Below are 10,646 nucleotides of genomic sequence, written 5' to 3' on the forward strand. Positions count from 1 at the left end.
AGCACAACTTGGTTTGAATTATAAATTCGTTGTGTTGAGATGAAAAATTTCGACGCTGTTTTTTGTTTCATCTATGACTTTTTTTTTTTTATTTTAATTTGGTCATGTGGATAAGGTTTAGGATTTGGACTTCAAATTTTCTTCAGCTTGACCAGCACCACCCGTGAATTGTATTTGGCCTTTTCTAGTCGATGTAGGTATTATTATTTTAACATCAATTTTGTGACGCAAGACTCAAAAATAATGATTTTCCTCCCTAAGTTTCATACTAATTAACAAGGAAATAGACATTTCCTTAAATATCTTGCAACAAAAAATATACCCGACTTCTTTGACTATTCGTGAAATGAAAAATACAAGGGTTGAAATGTAAGCATGAGTATGTACCATTAATCAAACTCTACTAAAAGCCACGTTTATCTAAGAAAAGTTCACCTTTATTTCTACTCAACTCATCCTAAGGCCGTTGTTCATCTATTAATATTAGAATCTTAATAATAAACTTTTTAATTTCAACGTTTTTATATACTTTAATTTTATATTTCTAAAAAAATACTTTAAAAACTAAAACACTCTTGTTATTTATTTATTTATTTATGAATTAATATATTTCACTAACTTAACATAACACATGTCAATTCACATATCAGTAGTATTAAAAAATCAGCATATTTTGTAATTTATAATTATTATTAATTAATTATCATTAATATTTTTAATGATATGAGATTATATTTAATAGTATAAAATTATATACTCTTATTTTAATAATTAAATATTAACTAAATTTTAATAAAAATGATGGCATCTGAGACTTCACATATTAACTATGATTTTCTTATTAAAATATTTTCATATGAATAACTACTAATTTTGATAAAAGAATTTTATATTATCAAAATTCTTTTTATTTCTTACTAAGCAACTTCACTCTTTCAAACAGTGATAAAATACACATGATTCTTAATAGTTTTTTTTTTTTGGTGACAACACTGTCAACACATAATTCATAATAGTTATTGTTAGTTATATATGAACAAAATACTAAAATCAACAAAAAAAAAAAAAAAGAAAATACATGAACAAAATAGTAATTTATGAACATGGAAGATTAACCTGTGTTTTGATGATGATGACGATGATTGTGAATAACAACCTTAATGCCTCTCTTCCTGAAAGCATTAACCACTGCCCACACCTTAGCTCCGCTATCCTTCTCCTTCTTCTCGATCTCTCTCTCTAAGTCCACGTGCACCTCGCCGCCCATCCCCACCGTCACCCCCGTCGCCTCCTCCGCCTTCAGCCGCATCGCCAGCACCTCACCTACCGCTTCCGCCGCTTTCACGTCGCACGCTCTTCCCCATACAAACGCGCCCTTGATCGCGTGCTCCACCGTCGACGCGCTCGCCACCACCCTTCCGTCGTGGTGGTTCCCCGCCACCACGTTCGCCGTCATGTGCTTCGCCGATGTGTATACCCTCAGCAAGTACCTTCCCTGCATTGTTAACATCCAAGAACCCAAATTCCATAGCTCCCAAATCGTATTTAGTTTGGGCCTTAATTGGGCCATGGCCCAATATTAACTTTTGCAACACTTTGATTTATGGGCCTGTGGCCCAAATAGTAAACTTTTCTCCCATTATCCATTAAAATTAAAAAAAAAAAAAAACAGGTGGAGGTAGTAGCTTGACTAGCTTCTAGATAGTGGGTCTGTGGGTGGGAATGGCATCAATTCCGGCGTCGCGTTGGGTGGTTCCGCCACGGTTACTTTCGCATTGGATCAATGCCATTGGCTCTTCTAAAACTAAAACAGGTTCTTATTCTTATTCTTATTCTGGAATAATCTCCGATTCCCATTCTCATTATTCTCATATCCCTGTTCCTATTCCACGACGTTGTTTTTCCGCCATGGCAACTCCACAAGACTCCGCTTCCACCAAAACTGAGAGGGTCGTTGTGAAGGGGAAGGTGCAGGGTGTCTTCTACAGGAACTGGACCATTGAGAACGCTACCCAGTTGGGCCTTAAAGGATGGGTCCGTAACCGCCGTGACGGCTCCGTCGAGGCCCTCTTCTCCGGCCCCTCAGACGCCGTCCAGGAGATGGAGCAAAGGTGCCGACGTGGCCCGCCTGATGCCATCGTCACCGGTTTCGAGGCTTTTCCTGCCACGGATGATCCTGGCAATGGCTTCGAACGCAAACCAACTGTTTGATGAAATGACTAAGACAGAAAAAAAAGAAAAAAAATGTTAGTGTTTGCTGTTTGTTATTTTTGTTTACCACTTACGAGTGTAATTTCTGTTATGTACTAGTACTTGTTATTATGAGCATTCCACACTGTTTTCTCCTCCGTTTAGTTGTGAGTAATTGCATACTCTATACGTGCCTTTTGGTTATGATAGATCATAGATGCTTGCTTCTTGGCTATGAATTATGTGATTATATAGCTTTGAATATTTTTTCATGGGAGTTAGCCGGTTAATGATTCTTATTTATACAAAAAGTAGAAGTTTATTTTGTTGATTCAATGCCTAAGAGTAGTTAGGATAGCGAAAATGCAATGCCACTTAAGATTGGAGGGACTAAAGAAGATCACCACGTGTACAATAGTCTCTGTTTCAAGGAATCCCCACTTGTGGTGTTTTCTTTTTTAACAATGCTATGATTACTATCAGAGTTGAACAATAGATGGTGAGTGCCTTTGGAGAAAACAGTAGATGTGTAGCAACAATGCCGTAATTTGGTCTGTTAGTATTACAGGGATTGGTTTGTGGAAGGGTGAATGGCACAAGAAAAAAGTTTATAAAAAAGAGGGTAATACTATGCTTAAGAGAGAAGTTGGGTGAAGTGTGAAGATTGTTTGTTTTACAATAGAAAAAATAAAATAAAAAATAAAAAAATCATGTTCAATGCACACTCCATTTAAAAATTTAGTTATGATCTTCACTCCTCACCAAAGAAGTTCCCTAAAATAGAAGCACAAGTATAGGACTAAGTAAGTGAACTCATGCCATGCACCTAAGGTATTTTTTTGTTCTGTTATCAGAATAATGACTACATTTGAATTCTTAATTTATACCGGAAGCAGGTTGTGAGTTAGAGTTCTAGAGACAAATGAAGTGCTTGAAGAGTTCCCCTCCTTCTTGGCTCTTATATCATTGCAGCTGAAAACCATAATCCAGGAAAAGGCAAGAGAGTTACTGATATTTTGTAATGTTTCAAGTACTACTAGTGTTGTAATAATTTCTTCTTCGTTGTTTCTGCTATGATGTTCTAAATATGTACTAGTCTGGTACTGAAATGATTGTTTTTTATTTTTGTGTTCTCTTTGTCTTCCCCACTTTTAAATCAACACAATCATGTTATATATATATGGAGTTGTTGGGGGATATTAATTATTAATTATTAGATGGAACAGTGATCACATGCGAATTCTTTGTTACAGAGGTTTTCCTCTCTCTAACCATATAGTCATTGGAAATAGATATTTAATAAGCCATTTTATATATTAGAGATAATCACAACATTTTGCCTAGCAGATTAACTAAACAAAAGGAGAATTATAAAAAAAGTCACTTACATACAAAAGTTTGATATGGTTACAGTTCACTCCCTTACCTATCTGAGTATTAGTCCTAGAAAACTATTGTTACGCGTTGTCTATGACACAGTTTCTTTAGTTTATTCTCGATTAAATAGTCTACGTGAAATAAAATTGTACATGAAAATATCTGTGTGGCTGATCTTTTGCTAATAACATGTGATTATATTGTTAAGCTCTCTCTTTTGTTGTGTCCCTATCCCCTTTACCTTCTTTGCATTGAACACTCCCATTTTATTTAGGTTATGCATTGAACACTTTCTATTATTTAGATTATGCATTTAACTCTTAATCCTAGCTAAATGAACTCGGTTTTAGAGTTCCATTTGGCATCACCATCATAAACTTGTGCTAAACAATGTTGATTAGGACGCTTGATGATTGAAGAAACGGATTTAAACACAACCACTGACCCTTGGAGTTCATAACTTAATATGTTGGCCCTGGTTGCTTTTATGTTGTCACCCTAATCTATGTTTCGTCTCTTGCATTCAAATTGCAATACTGAATTGAAAGATGATACTTCAAGGGTATACAGCTACCTTAGTCCCAAAAATGTGGGAAACAGTTAACACTAGCCGCTTATTAAAGTTCACATGTCACTGTCCCTTGCATATACTTATCCACCAGCAATATATATTTATGATCTACCATACATTTTAGCTAGCATAAGCCATTATATCTATATCTATATATATATATATATATTCTAGTGTTGCATTCACAATATCAGCAAAAAGATACTTTTCCAATTTATTGATATATTGACTAGAGCTTTGTCCACCTGATCATGGCAAAGACTAGTGTTTGTGGAAGATTGTTGAAGGGGGGCTTTGGAGGAATGTGGCTCATAATGAGGAAACTGAGGACTAGCTTAACACATTCAAAAGGGGTAAAACAAGGTCACTTTGTGGTGATTGCAACTCAAGGGTGGAAGCCAGAGAGATTCTTCATCAAATTGAGCTATTTGGATCACCCTGAGTTTGTGAAGTTGCTAGAGCAGGCTGAAGAAGAGTTTGGATTCTCTCAGGTGGGAGCATTGGAAATTCCCTGTGAGCCTGATGAGTTGAAGAGAATCATTAGAAGTAAACTAACAAAGCATTGAAATAATAAGGTTTATCACATTGTTAGTTATTGAGATTATGCAGCAGGTACAAAGGTTTGTTAATGCAGGAGCAGGGCCTTTTTCTTGTTGTATATATAGGTGTTATTTGTCTACTTTCCCTTCTAATCATGGTATATATATACCATAATTTGTATAATTTTAATGGTTCTCTGTCGTTTTCTAGTAATTCTGACCTGATGATATAGTTCAATAAGTCCACATGTAGCAAGGATGGTCTGATGAGAAATAGAATGGCTAAGATATGTAGATTTAATTTTATATTGATTGAAGTTTTATAGAAGTCACTAAGAGTGAGTTTGATTGGAAGGAATGGAACATTGAAAAGAGGGAAAGTAAGTTTAAAGAATATTTAAAAATTTTATGCAAAATAATGTGTTTGAATATTCTTTAGAAAAAAAATTTAAGCAATTTTATCGAGAGACTTTGACTATTAAAATTGAAGAATTTTAGTTTTCTCAAAAGAAAAGGAATTTCAATATTTTCTTGATTTTTTTTATCTAATCTTGGAGTCAGTACTTTTATTATTTTTTGTCATCATTCGACCAGTACAAATATTAACTTATATTTAACAAATAAATTTTACTAATTATGTGTGCAAAATTTAAAAATATAGAAGTAAATTATATTGATTCATGTGTGTAAATTCTAAAAAATATGTGCAAATTTTATTTTTTTTTTTTGTACCAAATTTCTGTAAATATAAGTATAAATTATTGTTGACAAAAAATAATATTTGTTGTTCATGTAACATTATTCAATAATAAAATTAATTACACAATTTATAAATAATTATAGTTAAATATAATCTAACTATCTTTGTTCAAACAAAAATATTTTAAAAATACAACTAATATAATTATCCCAATCAACTAAAAATTTTTTAAAAAGATCTCATCCACGCAGTAACATTAGTGACCAAATGGTATTTTTCGAAATCAAAGTGAATGTTTAGAATTACCATTTTCTTAAGAAATATATTTATTCCCTTAATACGGGTTGAAATCAAAGTGAATGGATTACAATTTATTTCTTAAGAAATATATTTATTCCCTTAATGCCATGTAGTATGTTTTTCTCTCTTTCGAAACACAGCTCCATAAATTGAAAATAAACTATGTATATATGCTGCATGCATATGAGAGGGGAAAAGAAAAAAAATGTAGGTAGATTAATTTACTCCAAGTTTTTTTTTTTTGGTTAAAAAAAATGCTATATATTACATTAGAAAAAAAAAACACTTTATCTTTTTAACACTTTATACATTCATATGCTTTGTCCCCAGGCCCCTATCATTCACATACGTTGCACTGTTGCATGGAATGATGGCTAACAATATATATAATACACCAAAAATACATTTAAGTATTTAACTATGAGCAGAAGAAAAAGGGGGCCATAAACACTTCCATCCATAGATTCAAAATCGATTCTTGACGTGGACATAATATTGTGGTGATAGATAGTTACCGGCCATTCCAATCACATTACACGGAATATCGTCATATGTTTTAATAATTATTAATCTTCAAATTGTGAGCAATCTAATGCCTTTTACCATTCTTTGACTAGGATTTTGTTATTAATTATAACTTCTAAGCATGGATTATAAATTTATAATCAAGGTTATAAAAATCGAACAGGAATTTATAGAGCGAGAGATTTACAAATTTAAAGATTCAATAAAAATTGAACTAAACATAATAAAATAATATATTTATATATAATATATATTTTTTAAAAAATGATCTGTCTGTATTTTATTATTTTAAATTGGTTAATTATTAAAAAATTATATCGATTCAATTATCAATTAATTTTTTATTTGAACTAAATTAGTTTGATCACCAATTTTTTGATAAATCTAATTGAATCAGCATGTTCAGTCTAGTTTTCGTAACAATGATTATAATATCAACAATGCTAGGAACCAAGAGGGTATTAGCCAAAAATCAGCTAAATATTTTTGAGTGAATCTAAAATCTCTACGAGTTAATATATATGGATGTTTCTTCTACTAAGTATCAGAATGTTTCTTTTTCATATTAAATGGATGTTCTTTTATATATTTTTCGAATTTTTTTGTATTGGCTTCGAGTGTGAAGTGTGAAGAAACGGGCTTGATTATGCGCCGTGATCCTCAGAACAGTTTTGGAAAGATATTACTCATCAAAAGTTGATTTTAATTAAGCAGCAATTAATAACAAATATTGTAAATTAAAAAAAATTAAATTAATTAAAAATAAAATATAAATGAATGTAGTTTTATTTAGTTTTTGGCTAGTAACCTCTTGGTTCCATATACTTTTCCCTATAATACATGAAAAAGTTTGAAAGAGCGGTTGTTTTGGTTCTACTAATGGGTGTTTTAATTCCACTACCTTATAATTAGCTTGCAAATCTTGCAATCTCATACGTTGCACTTAGTTAAAATATAATAAGTAGTAGTTTTAATTGTTTGATGAAAATTCAAGTTAATCAAAAGCTTGCATGCATTGCATGCATTGACGAGTCCTTTGATCACAACAAGTCATTTGAAAAGAAATCAAGATTTTCTTCGTCGTTTAGGCTAAAACATACATCTAGCTAGCTATTAGAAACATTGATTTCAGAAGAGAAACCAAAAAATTGGATATTGTGTTATTAGTTAACCATATTATACAATAAAACAATATTTAAGAAAGTGACAACAGATTCTAGGCCCTCCCTTAAAGATAAGAGTTGCTTCTCGATTGGGAAGGAAGTAATTGACCTTTCAAAATAATACCAATGAATCCATGGTTAGCTAAAACCACTTGCAACGTAGATATATATCCGCGTCTACTTTAATTTTCAAATGAGTAATATTAATTAGAGAGGCAATAACACAAAATTATTTCATTTAATTTAATATTAATATAATAATTACAAAATAAAAAATAAAAAATTCATACATTAAAAAAATAAGTTATGTTTCCTTATTATGATTTTCAGTGACTCCCAAACAGTATTCTTCTAAATTAATACGCGTGGATCATTTAATTAAGTATTTCCATTTTTTTCATATATAAATTAAATAAATTAAACTAACTTTTTAATGCTTTGTCTAAAGGAAGCTTTCAAGATTTTTGAAGTTTTCAGAGTGTTTTGTTATTTTTACAGTTTGAAATTACTTGAGTGTTGAATTTTTATGAAGTGTAATTTTGAAAGGTTAAGATGAGAAGATTTAGCTTTTGAGTTCTTGAAATTAGGTAGGTATAGTTTTATTATTAAGAAAAGTGTAGGGCCAGCAACTTTTGTGTTTTTTAGCCAATACTTAACCATCAAAACAAAAAAGTGAGTGATTTCTCACCATTAGATGTAATCTCACACCATTAAAAATATTATTGATGGCCAATTAATGGTTACAAAATACCAAAATTGCTGGTCCTAGCATTCCTCTTATTATTATACATGTAAGGTAGTTACTCATATTAATATAACTTCATGTGATTTTATTTTAGATAAGATGTGAACGTATATTATATTAAATTTTTTAATAAAATATATTAAATTATTTAACGATTTTTAATTATTATTTATATATATATATTCATATGTGTAATTATTATTTTGTGAAATATAATATTATTAGTTCACACATTAATAGATGGTGGAAACTTAGGTGCAGTCGACTTCACATATCATCTAACGGTTCTTAGCTATTAACTTCACATACATGAAGTTGACTGCACCTGAATTTCCACTTTAATAAATACCAAAAAAAAAAAATTACAATGGCTACAATCACATCCACGTCGGTGACCACGGTGGCAAACAAAATTCCCAAATAAGTTGAAGAAAAAACCCTAGAAAAATTGGAAGCCAGAAAAATTAGATACTGTTTTGAGATATTCCAACTATAAATACAGAAACTTTTTTTCACGTAGAGATCACAATTGAGAAGTTTTTTCAAAGTATTAATTTTTTCACAAACTTTTTTATTATTAGCAGAAAGATGATTAGGGCTTTTGTTGGGAGCATAATAAGAAAGGGTCTCTCAGTATTGTTTGTAGCAATAAAGGGAAGTGGTAGTTCAGAAGAACATTTGATGTATTTCAATGATGAAGTTGATGATGAAACTGTGGAAGGGTATTTCACTGTTCTTGCCACAAAGGGCAAAGAAACAAGAAGGTTCAGTGTTGAGTTAGATTGCTTGACTGATCCTGCATTCTTGGGACTTCTTGATCAAGCTGAAGAAGAGTATGGCTTCAGACAGAAAGGAGCTATTTCTGTTCCTTGTAGGCCTCAAGAACTTCAGAAGATTCTAGATGATATGAAAGCATAGACTTCAATCAAGAAGCTAAGCTTCATATATGTGCATCTTGTTAATTAATTAAGATAATCAACTACTAATTAATACTACTACTATAGTTTAACAGTTGGCTAAGGATTATACCAATTACCAACAAGTATTACTTGCTCACTTTAATCTTTAGTCAATTGGTTGTTAAGTTTCTCTTGAAATCAATAAAACTATACTTGTGTATGCATGTGTTATTGCCTCAATAATTTTCTTTCAATATTTTCCAATTTTATTTGTTTGTTCTGTGAATTAGAAGGTAGGCTAGTAATAATCATACTTTTTTTTTTGTTTTCAATTGAACCTTTAATTTGGCATCTCATCATTTTCATGTTTATTTTAGAAATTTGATTAATTTGTCCTAACTAGATCGATGAAGGTCCTATATGTTGATGAATCCTAAGTTCATAGTATCCCTGCATTAGTAGTAGTGTTTCATAAGCAGCTTTAATTTTTATATTTATTTTTTATTTAAAAAAATATTGTTGGTCATATAGGCCTGTTTTAATTTGTAATAGAAGAGTGTTAGGAGACAAGCAAGTTTTGTAATTTATAGTCATTAATTAGTCATCATTAATATTTTTAATGGTGTGAAATTACATTTAATGGTATAAGATTACTTATTTTTCTTTTACTAGTTAAATGCGGGCCAAATTTTAATGTAAGTGTTTGCCCCTATGAACTTTCTCTTTGTGTGATAATAAGAAAGCTCATGAATCATTGGTTGTCACACTCTCTATTATGAAGAAAAATATTGATTTATTAACATCGATCAAGTAAACATTAAAAGCTGTAATATCAGCCAATAAGCTTAGTAAGAAGAAATTTAATTTAATGAGATAGTGATACATTATTATATTGCATTTCTTTGCTTGAAGACATTTTATGAAAGAAGAAAAGAAATTAAACTACCAACACTAACATAACTACCAGAATCTGTTAGTTAGGCTACTGAATTTGTAACTGACTAAACCGAATTTTATAATCTTGCTTGTGGATTATTCTATTCTTCAATTTTTCAATTCACTTATAAAATTAAAGTCAATGAAGAATGAATAGTATAAGACGAGGCAATTGAGCTTATAAGTTAGGTTTGATAAATCTTTTACCTGCTAAAAGTATATTTTTAAAGTTAATTTTTCAATATAGCTATTTATGTTTGATAAATTAAAATAAAAAAATTTAATACATTAAATAAAAGTATAAAAATTAATTTAAAATGAATTTAATAAATATTAATAAATGTAAATATTTATTTCTATATAAAATTAAATTAGATTCAATTTTTAAAATATTCAACTAACTTTAAAATTCATCTTTATGAATATTTTAAGAAACTCCTATTCTTTTCAAAATTAAAAAAAATAAACACATTATTCTTTTATTTATCAAATAGAAAGTGATTGAAATGATATTTGTGTCTCTCCAAAATTTTTTTACCAACTTCCTAATAAAATGAAGTCGAAAAATAAAAAAAAAACGTTTTCTAAGAAATTTTAACGTAGTTATTTTCATACAATATTACTAATTAAAATAAATTAAATAATTTAATATATTTAACTAAATTGAAATCTAACCGTTTGGCTTCACATATGAATTTTGA

General features: G+C 30.2%; 4 protein-coding genes across 4 annotated transcripts; 3 read left to right on the forward strand and 1 right to left on the reverse strand.

Moving 5' to 3' along the window:
- Positions 1 to 1,111: 1,111 nt before the first annotated feature.
- Positions 1,112 to 1,501, reverse strand: LOC148575510 (uncharacterized). The gene has a single exon (XM_088506262.1). The coding sequence runs from the start codon at positions 1,499 to 1,501 to the stop codon at positions 1,112 to 1,114; it is 390 nt and encodes a 129-aa protein (XP_088362388.1).
- An 87-nt stretch (positions 1,502 to 1,588) lies between these two features.
- Positions 1,589 to 2,348, forward strand: LOC107626478 (acylphosphatase family). The gene is made up of 2 exons (XM_088504359.1): positions 1,589 to 1,813; positions 1,925 to 2,348. The coding sequence occupies exons 1-2, from the start codon at positions 1,723 to 1,725 to the stop codon at positions 2,209 to 2,211; spliced, it is 378 nt and encodes a 125-aa protein (XP_088360485.1). The 5' UTR covers positions 1,589 to 1,722; the 3' UTR covers positions 2,212 to 2,348.
- A 2,041-nt stretch (positions 2,349 to 4,389) lies between these two features.
- LOC148575511 (auxin-induced protein X15-like) lies at positions 4,390 to 4,704 on the forward strand. The gene has a single exon (XM_088506263.1). It carries the CDS (start codon positions 4,390 to 4,392, stop codon positions 4,702 to 4,704), a length of 315 nt encoding a protein of 104 aa, XP_088362389.1.
- A 3,946-nt stretch (positions 4,705 to 8,650) lies between these two features.
- Positions 8,651 to 9,338, forward strand: LOC107626481 (auxin-induced protein X15-like). Its single transcript, XM_016329368.3, has one exon. The coding sequence runs from the start codon at positions 8,699 to 8,701 to the stop codon at positions 9,026 to 9,028; it is 330 nt and encodes a 109-aa protein (XP_016184854.1). The 5' UTR covers positions 8,651 to 8,698; the 3' UTR covers positions 9,029 to 9,338.
- The last annotated feature ends 1,308 nt before the right edge of the window (positions 9,339 to 10,646 follow it).

This window comes from Arachis ipaensis, chromosome B2, assembly GCF_059453495.1.
Source record: "Arachis ipaensis isolate K30076 ecotype BB chromosome B2, ASM5945349v1, whole genome shotgun sequence".
In the NCBI taxonomy this organism is placed as follows: domain Eukaryota; kingdom Viridiplantae; phylum Streptophyta; class Magnoliopsida; order Fabales; family Fabaceae; genus Arachis; species Arachis ipaensis.

Bases quoted from the DNA above. Each gene is read 5' to 3' on its own strand.
- LOC107626481 (XM_016329368.3), top strand. From the start codon at position 8,699: ATGATTAGGGCTTTTGTTGGGAGCATAATAAGAAAGGGTCTCTCAGTA.
- LOC148575510 (XM_088506262.1), bottom strand. From the start codon at position 1,501: ATGCAGGGAAGGTACTTGCTGAGGGTATACACATCGGCGAAGCACATG.
- LOC148575511 (XM_088506263.1), top strand. From the start codon at position 4,390: ATGGCAAAGACTAGTGTTTGTGGAAGATTGTTGAAGGGGGGCTTTGGA.
- LOC107626478 (XM_088504359.1), top strand. From the start codon at position 1,723: ATGGCATCAATTCCGGCGTCGCGTTGGGTGGTTCCGCCACGGTTACTT. The intron at 1,814-1,924 runs GTTCTTATTCTT...CAACTCCACAAG, and splicing joins CTCTTCTAAAACTAAAACAG to ACTCCGCTTCCACCAAAACT.